Source organism: Pseudophryne corroboree, chromosome 1 (genome assembly GCF_028390025.1).
Source record: "Pseudophryne corroboree isolate aPseCor3 chromosome 1, aPseCor3.hap2, whole genome shotgun sequence".
Classification (NCBI taxonomy): domain Eukaryota; kingdom Metazoa; phylum Chordata; class Amphibia; order Anura; family Myobatrachidae; genus Pseudophryne; species Pseudophryne corroboree.
In genome coordinates, this window is record NC_086444.1 from 662,504,174 (window position 1) to 662,516,997 (window position 12,824).

Here is a 12,824-nt window from a genome sequence, read left to right on the forward strand (position 1 = left end):
CCTGGGTTGCGGCCTGGAAGCCCCGAGATGGCTAATGTAATGGATAGATTGGGTGATATCGCCGAGGGTAATGTCTGGATGCTGAACCAATGTAAAAGTTGACAGTGCTGTGCAGTGCAGTCAGGGCCGGTGCTAGGGTGTTCGGTGCTCCCCTGCAAACTATAAATTTGCACCCTCGCATACTTTACAAAGGCACAGCGCACATAATACCCCCTGTAGTAGAGACACTTAAACGCGTAACTCCCCCCCTGTAGCAGTGACGCTTACACGCGTAACGTCCCCCGTAGCAGTGACGCTTACACACGTAACGCCCCCCTGTAGCAGTGACTCTTACACACGCCCCTTCTACCAGTGCAGCGCAACGCCCCTTCTACCAGTGTTCTCTCTCGATCTCTCAACACTTACCTAATGAAGTCTGTCTGGCTGAAGCTGTAGCAGCTCATCCTCCTGCTGCAGCATGGTCCCGTCTAGCTTCGTCCCTTATTCCCATCTAGCTCCCCCCTCCTTTGGCACTAAATGTCGGGGAGGGGAGAGGAGGCTTTGCGCTGCTGGCGCCGATGGGGAGAGGAGGTTTTGTGCTGCTGCCACCGCTGCATGTGTGACAGCAGCAGCAGGGATAGCAGCAACAGCTCAGAACAGGGATGCAGAGCAGGGAGAATGCTTCTCCTTTCTGGTGCCTCGCCGCTCAGCAAAGGGATGCAGTGCAGGGAGAATGCCTCTCCTTCCTGGTGCCTCACTGCACTGCATCCCTTTGCTGAGCGGCTAGCGCCGGCCCTGTGTGCAGTGTCGCCTTTTATATTGATTCAGCCAGTCACTCAGTTCTGCCAGCCAGTCACTATTGTTAGCACCAGTGTCCCAACGCGCCGCATTACAGGGAAGTAGACGCACTAAATAAACTACAGCTCCCAGCAGCCCTTAGCGCCAAAGCATTCCGGCCCTTAGGGATGCTGGGAGCTGTAGTTTGAGTGCATCTTCTTCCCTGTAATGCGGCGTGTTGGGACACCGGCGCTAACAATAGTGACTGGCTGCTGTGCATGTCTCCGGGAGAACCACTGCCAAAGGGAGGACAGCAGCTTAGCTGCTGACAGGAGGAGAAGCAGGATAAGCATTACCTGCCCCTCCCCCACTCACAGTACCTCCGGGCCCCATCTCTGCCACCCCCACATGGTAGCTCCGGACCCCCTTCCCTCACCCGCAGCAACCACGCACCCTCCCATTGCACCACCGCATCGGCCCCTCCCCTACCCACCTCCGCAACTGCTCCTCCCCTACCCACGGTGGCTCCGGACCCCCACCTGCGGCATCCACGCACCCTCCCCCACCTGCGGCACCACCGCAACCGCCCCTCCCGCGGCACCCCCGACTCCCATCTGCATCTTCCCGCTCACCCACCACTCCCCCCAACCAAAGCAACTACTAGGTGATTCATCAAGCCCTGCGTGCGCCGTTGCAAGGGGCTTCGACCCCTTAACCATTGCACGCCCTTTGTCTGTGCAATATTTAACTACTCACACAATTATGATTGGAGGTAATACTCTATATAATAAAAATATTGCATGCCACAAGGGTGTGCAAGGGTTAAGGGGGCGTAGCCCCTTACGACGGTGTGAAGAGCGTGAATCACCTAGTGTGTGTGTGTGTGTGTGTGTGTGTGTATGTATATATGTATGTATGTATGTATGTATGTATGTATGTATGTATGTGTGTATATATATATATATATCCAAAAAGGGGATGGAGGAGCGATGAGGTGGAGTACCAAATGAGTCAATTTGACTCATTGCAAGCCGCTGGCTGTTGCGCCCCCAGTTCAACTGCGCTGTTTGCCAGGCACACACGTAGTTGCGAATATATATATATATATATATATATATATATATATATATATATATATATATATATATATATATATATATATATATATAATTTCTCTGACGTCCTAAGTGGATGCTGGGACTCCGTAAGGACCATGGGGAATAGCGGCTCCGCAGGAGACTGGGCACAACTAAAGAAAGCTTTAGGACTACCTGGTGTGCACTGGCTCCTCCCACTATGACCCTCCTCCAGACCTCAGTTAGAATCTTGTGCCCGGCTGAGCTGGATGCACACTAGGGGCTCTCCTGAGCTCCTAGAAAAGAAAGTATATTTTAGGTTTTTTATTTTCAGTGAGATCTGCTGGCAACAGACTGCTACGAGGGACTAAGGGGAGAAGAAGCGAACCTACCTGACTGGAGATAGTTTGGGCTTCTTAGGCTACTGGACACCATTAGCTCCAGAGGGATCGAACACAGGACCCGACCTCGATCGTTCGGTCCCGGAGCCGCGCCGCCGTCCCCCTTACAGAGCCAGAAGCATGAAGATGGTCCTGAAAATCGGCGGCAGAAGACTTCGGTCTTCAACAAGGTAGCGCACAGCACTGCAGCTGTGCGCCATTGCTCCTCATGCACACCTCACACTCCGGTCACTGATGGGTGCAGGGCGCTGGGGGGGGGGCGCCCTGAGCAGCAATATTAAACACCTTGGCTGGCAAATCTACACAATATATAGTCATATAGGCACACTGGCGCCATTTTTTCTTTACAGTGCAGCTGGAAGACAGCTCCCCAGGCTCTCCCCTGTAGTTTTCAGGCTCAAAGGGTTAAAAAGAGAGGGGGGGCACTAAATTTAGGCGCAATATTGGGGAAAAAATCACTCGGTTATAGTGTTAATCCCTGCATTATATATAGCTCTGGTGTGTGCTGGCATACTCTCTCTCTGTCTCCCCAAAGGACTTTGTGGGGCCCTGTCCTCAGTCAGAGCATTCCCTGTGTGTGTGCGGTGTGTTGGTACGGCTGTGTCGACATGTTTGAGGAGGAAGGTTATGTGGAGGTGGAGCAGATGCCGATAAATGTGATGTCGCCCCCTGGGGGGCCGACACCAGAGTGGATGGATAGGTGGAAGGTATTTAACCGACAGTGTCAACTCCTTACATAAAAGGCTGGATGACGTAACAGCTATGGGACAGCCGGCTTCTCAGCCCGCGCCTGCCCAGGCGTCTCAAAGGCCATCAGGGGCTCAAAAACGCCCGCTACCTCAGATGGCAGACACAGATGTCGACACGGAGTATGACTCCAGTGTCGACGAGGTTGAGACATATACACAATCCACTAGGAACATCCGTTGCATGATCTTGGCAATGAAAAATGTGTTACACATTTCTGACATTAACCCAGATACCACAAAAAAGGGGTTTTATGTTTGGGGAGAAAAAGCAGACCGTGTTTTGTTCCCCCATCAGATGACTGAATGAAGTGTGTGAAGAAGCGTGGGTTCTCCCGATAAGAAACTGGTAATTTCTAAAAAGTTACTGAGGGCGTACCCTGTCCCGCCAGAGGATAGGTCACGTTGGGAGAATATCCCTTAGGGTGGATAAGGCGCTCACACGTTTGTCAAAAAAGGTGGCACTGCCGTCTTAGGATACGGCCACTTTGACGGAGCCTGCTGATAAAAAGCAGGAGGCTATCCTGAAGTCTGTATATACACACTCAGGTACTATACTGAGACCTGAAATTGCCTCAGCATGAATAGTGCTGCTGCAGCGTGGTCTATTACCCTGTCAGGACAGGGATACTATTTGCTAACCATAGTGCATATTAAAGACGTCGTCTTATATATGAGGGATGCACAGAGGGATATTTGCCGGCTGGCATCCAGAATTAATGCAATGTCCATTCTGCCAGGAGGGTATTAGGGACCCGGCAGTGGACAGGCGATGCTGACTTTAGAAGGCACATGAAGATTCTGCCTTATAAGGGTGAGGAATTGTTTGGGGATGGTCTCTGGGACCTCGTATCCACAGCAACTGCTGGGAAGAAAAAAATTTACCTCAAGTTTCCTCACAGCCTAAGAAAGCACCGTATTATAAGGTACAGTCCTTTCGGCTTCAGAAAAGCAAACGGGTCAAAGGCGCTTCCTTTCTGCACAGAGACAAGGGAAAAGGGAAAAAGCTGCACCAGACAGCCAGTTCCCAGGATCAAAAATCTTCCCCCGCTTCCTCTGAGTCCACCGCATGACGCGGAGGCTCCACAGGTGGAGCCAGGTGCGGTAGGGGCGCGTCTCGGGAACTTCAGCGACCAGTGGGCTCGCTCACAGGTGGATCCCTGGGTTCTGCAAGTAGTATCACAGGGATACAAGCTGGAGTTCGAGGCAACTCCCCCTCGCCGTTACCTCAAATCAGCCTTGCCTGCTACCCTCGAGGAGAGGTAGTACTGGCGGCTATTCACAAGCTGTACTTCCAGCAGGTGAAAATCAAGGTACCCCTCCTTCTACAAGGCCGGGGTTACTATTCCACAATGTTTGTGGTACCGAAACCAGACGGGTCGGTGAGACCCATTCTAAAATTGAAATCCTTGAACACTTATATACGAAGGTTCAAGTTCAAAATGGAATCGCTCAGGGCGGTTACTGCAAGCCTGGACGAAGGGGATTACATGGTATCACTGGACATCAAGGATGCTTACCTGCATGTCCCCATTTACCCTCCTCACCAGGAGTACCTCAAAATTGTGGTACAGGACTGTCATTACCAATTCCAGACGTTGCCGTTAATCTGTCCCCGGCACCGAGGGTATTTACCAAGGTAATGGCCGAAATGATGATACTCCTTCGAAATAAGGGAGTTATAATTATCCCGTACTTGGACGATCTCCTTATAAAGGCGAGGTCCAGGGAGCAGTTGTTCGTCGGAGTAGCACTATCTCGGGAAGTGCTACAACAGCACGGCTGGATTCTGAATAGTCCAAAGTCGCAGCTGGTTCCTACGACGCGTCTACTGTTCCTGGGTATGGTTCTGGACACAGAACAGGAAAAAGGGTTTCTCCCGGAGGAGAAGGCCAAGGAGTGGTCATCTCTAGTCAGAGACCTCCTAATACAAATACAGGTGTCGGTGCATCAATGCACGCGAGTCCTGGGAGAGATGGTAGCTTCTTACGAAGAAATTCCATTCGGCAGGTTCCATGCAAGGATCTTCCAGTGGGATCTGTTGGACAAGTGGTCCGGGTCGCATCTTCAGATGCATTGGCTGATAACCCTGTCTCAAAGGGCCAGGGTGTCGCTGTTGTGGTGGCTGCAGAGTGCTCCTCTTCTAGAGGGCCGCAGATTCGGCATACAGGACTGGGTCCTGGTGACCACGGATGCCAGCCTTCGAGGCTGGGGGGCAGTCACACAGGGAAGAAACTTCCAGGGACTGTGGTCAAGTCACGAGACTTCCCTACACATAGATATTCTAGGACTAAGGGCCATTCAAGACCCCTGCTTCAACACCAGCCGGTGCTGATCCAGTCAGACAACATCACGGTGGTCGCCCATGTAAACCAGCAGGGCGGCACAAGAAGCAGGATGGTGATGGCAGAAGCCACAAGGATTTTCCGATGGGCGGAAAATCATGTGTTAGCACTGTCAGCAGTGTTCATTCCCGGAGTGGACAACTGGGAAGCAGACTTTCTCAGCAAGCACGACCTCCACCCGGGAGAGTGGGGACTTCATCCAGAAGTCTTCAAAATGATTGTACACCATTGGGAAAGGCCACAGGTGGACATGACTGCTTCCCGCCTCAACAAAAAGCTAAAAAGATATTGCGCCAGGTCAAGGGACCCTCAGGCGATAGCTGTGGACGCTCTGGTAACACCGTGGGTGTACCAGTCGGTGTATGTGTTCCTTCCTTTGCCTCTCATACTCAAGGTACTGAGAATACTAAGAAGTAGAGGAGTAAGAACTATACTCGTGGTTCCGGATTGGCCAAGAAGAGCTTGGTACCCAGAACTTCAAGAAATGATCTCAGAGGACCCATGGCCTCTACCGCTCAGACAGGACCTGCTGCAGCAGGGGCCCTGCCTGTTCCAAGGCTTACCACGGCTGTGTTTGACGGCATGGCAGTTGAACACCGGATCTTAAAGGAAAAAAGGCATTCCGGAGGAAGTCATTCCTACGCTGATTAAGGCTAGGAAATATGTGATCGCAAAATATTATCACCGAATATGGCAAAAATATGTTGCTTAGTGTGAGGCCAGGAAGGCCCCAACGGAGGAATTTCCACTGGGTCGATTTCTGCACTTCCTACAGTCAGGAGTGACTACGGGCCTAAAATTGGGTTCCATTAAGGTCCAGATTTCGGCTCTGTACATTTTCTTCCAAAAAAGAACTGGCTTCACTGCCTGAAGTTCAGACTTTTGTTAAGGGAGTGCTGCATATTCAGCCCCCGTTTGTGCCTCTAGTGGCACCGTGGGATCCCAACGTGGTGTTGGATTTCCTGAAGTCGCATTGGGTTGAGCCACTTAAATCCTTAGAGCTAAAATACCTCACGTGGAAAGTGGTCATGCTGTTGGCCTTGGCGTCGGCCAGGCGTGTATCAGAATTGGCGGCTTTGTCATGCAAAAGCCCTTATCTGATTTTCATATGGATGGGGCGGAATTGAGGACTCGTTCCCAATTCCTTCCTAAGGTGGTATCAGCTTTTCATGTGAACCAACCTATTGTGGTGCCTGCGGCTACGTGGGACTTGGAGGACTCCAAGTTACTGGACGTAGTCAGGGCCCTGAAACTATATGTTTCCAGGACGGCTGGAGTCAGGAAAACTGACTCGCTATTTATCCTGTATGCACCCAACAAGCTGGGTGCTCCTGCTTCAAAGCAGACAATTGCTCGCTGGATCTGTAGTACGATTCAACTTGCACATTCTGCGGCTGGACTGCCGCATCCTAAATCAGTGAAAGCCCATTCCACGAGGAAGGGGGCTCTTCTTGGGCGGCTGCCCGAGGGGTCTCGGCTTTACAACTTTGCCGAGCAGCTACTTGGTCGGGGTCAAACACATTTGCTAAATTCTACAAGTTTGACACCCTGGCTGAGGAGGACCTAGAGTTTGCCCATTCGGTGCTGCAGAGTCATCCGCACTCTCCCGCCCGTTTGGGAGCTTTGGTATAATCCCCATGGTCCTTACGGAGTCCCAGCATCCACTTAGGACGTCAGAGAAAATAAGATTTTACTCACCGGTAAATCTATTTCTCGTAGTCCATAGTGGATGCTGGGCGCCCATCCCAAGTGCGGATTGTCTGCAATACTTGTATATAGTTATTGCCTAACTAAAAGGTTTTTGTTATGAGCCATCTGTAGTGAGGCTCAGTTATATTTCATACTGTTAACTGGGTATAATATCACGAGTTATACAGTGTGATTGGTGTGGCTGGTATGAGTCTTACCCGGGATTCAAAATCCTTTTCCTATTGTGTCAGCTCTTTCGGGCACAGTATCCTAACTGAGGTCTGGAGGAGGGTCATAGTGGGAGGAGCCAGTGCACACCAGGTAATCCTAAAGCTTTCTTTAGTTGTGCCCAGTCTCCTGCGGAGCCGCTATTCCCCATGGTCCTTACGGAGTCCCAGCATCCACTACGGACTACGAGAAATAGATTTACCGGTGAGTAAAATCTTATTATAATATATAATCTCGCAAGTCCGGCACTCCATGCTTCAGGCTATAGCTGCGGCGGTGCCCTCACAATGATGGGATACAGGTTGCAAAAGTGCGGCACTTATACCAAAAAATGAACACTCAAAAACCATGGTCAGGTTTGTATCATCAACGTTTCAATGTTTTCATATTGTCATCGGGATCCTGATGACAATATGAAAACATTGAAACGTTGATGATACAAACCTGACCATGGTTTTTGAGTGTTCATTTTTTGGTTAGATAGAGATATATATATATTATTTATATATATATATATATATATATATATATATATATATATACATATATATTATTTATATATATATATATATATATATATATATATATATATATATAGCCTGGAGGGGAGGAGCTACTATGCGATTGCCCTCCGTGGGTAGAAGGAAAGGACTGATTAAAGGGAAGGGGTGGCCACCGCACTGCCTGCATGTTTCATATCGTTGAGTGCAGATACTTGACAGCCGGGAAGGTTCTTCTAACAAGTCTCCAAACCTCTCCTCTTCCCTTACAACACACCACACTACACTGCTTGCACTGCAATCAGTGACATGGAACATGCAGGCAGTGTGGTGGCCACCATAGGCATTGGGATGGGGGGGGGCAAGAGGGCAGCTTGAATCCCCCCCAACATGATGCTGGTGCGGGGGAGCGCTTACTTCCGCATCCCCGTAAGCGGCTTCAACTTTAATGGCAGTGTGCTGCAGCAGGCAGGGTGCGGTACCCCTTCTGTACTAGCTGGCTGTCTCTTAACTGGTGATGTTTTACTGGGAGGAGGTATGGCTGTGGCCCCGAAATGCTACGCCTCCTCCTAGTAATGCATCACCAGTGAAGAGACAGCAGGCTAGTACAGAAGAGGGGACACCACACCTTGCCTGCGGCAGCACACTACTTTGGAAACCGCCCATGGGGATGCAGAGGTAAGCGCTCCTCTACACTGATAAAGGAGAGGAGACCGGCACCACAGAAGGGGTGCCAAACATGGCCCAATCCCCCCCCCCCCCCCTCTTCCCAGTGTGAAATCATTTCTGGTGCCCCCGATGGCCACCACTTCCCTCTCTTCCTGTCATCTCCTCCTACCCCGAGATCCCGGCTCTCAGCTCTGTTACAGAGAGCCGGCGCCTTCTATCCCCAGTGGCGCCTGGAGCTCAAGCTCCACTTGTTCCACCCTTGCTACGCCCCTAGGTACTCAATAACAAAACATTTAAAAAACAAAATATGTTCAATGTCGACATTATGACTGTTCACATACCCACTGATTTTATTAAGTGTTTGTAATTTTTTTTGGTTACTGTTAATATTGTGATTTCATGAAGATGTGAAAATGTGATGCATAGGGTTTGGTTTTAATATGTTGTGTTTAATTGCAGGTGTCTCAGGCAGCTGCGGAGCTCCAGCAGTACTGCATGCAGAATGCCTGTAAGGATGCCCTTCTGGTTGGAATGCCTGCTGGGAGTAATCCATTCCGGGAGCCTAGGTCGTGTGCACTGCTGTGAAGCTGCTATATGGCATCACTAACTGGTGTAAGTATTACATAAAGCTGCCTAGCAGTAAAGTGGACCTGTCGTCAAGAAGGGGGCATGGCATTTCATTATTGAAAAGGTGATCATTTTTAATAAGTGTTTTAAATAAAATAGGAAAGGGTTTGCATTATTAGAGAGTCCATTATTCAAATTAGCATATGTGTAGGGACTGATTAAGGGTTCCAGCCGTCCTAGGCTAATACAGAAGTGGCCGCCCTTCCCCACCCCCAACGCCAATTCTTCCGCTCATATTCAGCTAAAAATTTGTAATTATGTGTAAAAATTTACCATGGATTCAATTACTGTTTGCTGATACAAATTGTTATTATTATTATTATTATTATTATTATATTTTCTTTTTCCTTTTTTTTTCTTTTTCTTTTTTTCTTTTTTTTCATTTCTACAAACACATACTGTGCTCCCAGGTCTCATTCACGCAAAAAACTCAAGGTGCTGAAAATGGCGAATAATTAAAATCTACTTAAGTTGCTGTGATGAGGTAGCCACCCTAATAGAACAAAACAGACCCAAATATATCACAGTGCAGCAGCGTGCAATTACTTTTATGCACATACAGTTAGATACTATTTATGTCCTTGACAATGTTAATCTTCTTTATTAGCACCATTCCACATGGACAGACATTGTATAAAACAATATACAGTATAATCATAATCACTGTGAGATCCATAGGGGTATATGCAATTAGCGGCGAATCGCGGCAAATTATCGGCCGTTTTTTAACTCGACACAATTCAACAGGCTAATTTCGGCAAGTGGGTGCCGAAATTGACCATATGCAATAAAAAACGGATTCGACAGTCCCGCGGCCGAAAAACGGCCGATTTGACGGATTTTGATCCGGTTTTTTAAAAACGGGAAAAACCCGAAAAAAAAAAAAAATGGCGTGGGGTCCCCCCTCCAAAGCATAACCAGCCTCGGGCTCTTCGAGCTGGTCCTGGTTCTAAAAATCTGGGGAAAAAATTGACAGGGATCCCCCGTATTTTTAAAACCAGCACCGGGCTCTGCGCCTGGTGCTGGTGCAAAAAATACGGGGGACAAACAGAGTAGGGGTCCCCCGTATTTTATACACCAGCATCGGGCTCCACTAGCTGGACAGATAATGCCACAGCCGGGGGTCACTTTTATACAGCGCCCTGCGGCCGTGGCATTAAATATCCAACTAGTCACCCCTGGCCGGAGTACCCTGGGGGAGTGGGGACCCCTTCAATCAAGGGGTCCCTCCCCCCCCCCCCCCCCCCCCAGCCACCCAAGGGCCAGGGGTGAAGCCCGAGGCTGTCTCCCCCCCCCCCCCCCCATCCAAGGGCTGCGGATGGGAGGCTGATAGCCTTGAGAAATGTGAAAGAATATTGTTTTTTCCAGTAGTACTACAAGTCCCAGCAAGCCTCCCCCGCAAGCTGGTACTTGGAGAACCACAAGTACCAGCATGCGGGAGAAAAACGGGCCCGCTGGTACCTGTAGTTCTACTGGAAAAAAAATATCCAAATAAAAACAGGAGACACACACCTTGATAGTAAAACTTTATTACACAACTGCCGACACACACATACTTACCTATGTTGACCCGCCGACTGCCACAGTCTCCGACGATCCGGGGTACCTGTGAAAAAAATTAGACTCGCATCAATCCAGTGTCCGGGAGATAATCCACGTACTTGTTAAAAAAACAAACCGCATACCCGACCATGCCGGACTGAAAGGGGTCCCATGTTGACACATCAGACCCCTTTCCCCGAATGTGCCGGGACCCCACGTGACTCCTGTCACTGAGGTCCCTTCAGCCAATCAGGAAGCGCTACTTCCGTGGCGCTCACCTGATTGGCTGTGCGCGTCTGAGGTCAGACAGCGCATCGCAAAGCCTCTCCATTACTTTCAATGGTGGGAACTTTGCGGGTAGCGGTGGGGTTACCCGCGGTCAGCCGCTGACCGCGGGTGACCTCACCGCTGACGCAAAGTTCCCACCATTGAGTATAATGGAGAGGCTTTGCGAGGCGCTGTCTGACAGCTCAGACGTCCAGCCAATCAGCAGAGTGCCAGGACGTTGCGCTCGCTGATTGGCTGAAGGGACCTCGGTGACAGCAGTCACGTGGTGTCCCGGCATTCGGGGAAAGGGGTCTGATGTGTAAACATGGGACCCCTTTCAGTCCGGCATGGTCGGGTATGCGGTTTGTTTTTTTAACAAGTACGTGGATTATCTCCCGGACACTGGATTGAGGTGAGTCTAATTTTTTTCACAGGTACCCCGGATCGTCGGAGACTGTGGCAGTCGGCGGGTCAACATAGGTAAGTATGTGTGTGTCGGCAGTTGTGTAATAAAGTTTTACTATCAAGGTGTGTGTCTCCTGTTTCTTTTTCATCCACTAGGGGTCACTGGAGTACTCTTGGGGATATGGACGGCTTCCGTAGGAAACAGCACTGAATATTTAAATTTAGAACACTCCACCCCTCCATATCCCCGAGTACCTCAGTGTTTTGTCTGTGCTCGAAGTAGTAACAGCTCTGTGGCTGAGTCCACAATTACTTTGAATTTTTTTTTTTTTAGAATATTTTTTCTATTTTATACACATCCCTTTCCCCCTTCCAAAAGGCAGGGTCAGGGATAGTGCAAGCTGCTGATAGCAGCAGTGGCGTGTCGGTCCTCACTGAATGAGCACCCTCACAGCCACACAGAGATCTCCTGCACACAGGCTGGCCGGCGCTTGTACAAGAAGCCCCGTCAGAGCCTCATCACAAGCAGCAGGAGTGCAGGTATGTGAACGGGGCGGTCAGCTCCCGCTGCCGCCCCGAGGTGTGGGGACATTGATTTCAGGCGCTGGGATCCCTCTACTGACGGCCGCCCGCCGCCGCTGCTCCGGCCGCCGCTTCTCCGAGCCCCACCGCTGCTCAGGCCGCCGCTTCTCCGAGCCCACCGCTGCTCGGCCCCGCTACTCATAGCGCTTCACAGCGCGCTCCCCTTCCCGCTTCCCGGCTCCCGCTGGCGGCCCCACGCTACCCGCTGCCCGGCCCGCACTGCAACGGAGCAGACGGGGGCGGGGGGGGGGGGTCATTACAGGGGCTAATAACAGAATTGAAGGGAAAGCAGCAGCATCAGCAGTATGACAAGCTGTTTTATACTGGCAGGGATTTTACACAGGCTGTTTATAATATCAGTTAAGAATAGAAACTGCACTGTGATTATAACTTTAAGCATGGCAGCCATTTTTAACCATGCTTCCTGTGTCTTCCTGCTGTGATTCCAGAACGTTCCAGTACTACATCTCTACTCCACCGGAGGCGCAGGGGTGTTAGTGGGAATTTGGGATCACATTTCATAGTACTGGCCACGTGTACTGCACTTGGCCAGATATATATATATATATATATATATATATATATATATATATATATATATATATATATATATATATATATATATATATATATATATATATATAATATATATATATATATATATATATATATATATATATATATAATATAGAGACACCTTACTACTATTTTACTGAGTCGTGCAAGTGTCTGTTTTTTTTTTTTTTTTTTGTGTGTATTGTATTGTCTGTCGCCATAATGAGTAAGGCACCAGCAAAAACTAAAAAGCATAATTGCAAAGTCTGTAGCAGTGTGTTACCGGATGGATCTACCACATGTAAAGTATGTTTTGTGGATTCGGTTCAGAATACAATTTCTGCTCCGGTTTTACAGCCAATTTCCTCACCGAACCCTCCTTGGGAAATGCTAGCCAATGTACTGGCTGGGTTGCAATCAGAATTGGCCGCCGCTC

The 12,824-nt window shown here is 49.5% G+C and overlaps 1 protein-coding gene across 1 annotated transcript in view; it reads left to right on the forward strand.

Annotated features, from left to right (window-relative positions):
- The window catches only part of GNG10 (G protein subunit gamma 10), a 123,436-nt gene that overhangs the window by 95,529 nt on the left and 15,083 nt on the right, over positions 1-12,824 (forward strand). Inside the window, exon 3 of the mRNA XM_063914685.1 lies at positions 8,870-9,022. Coding sequence (XP_063770755.1) covers positions 8,870-8,995 — 126 coding nt within the window. The 3' untranslated portion in view covers positions 8,996-9,022. The remainder of the gene's footprint in view (positions 1-8,869; positions 9,023-12,824) is intronic.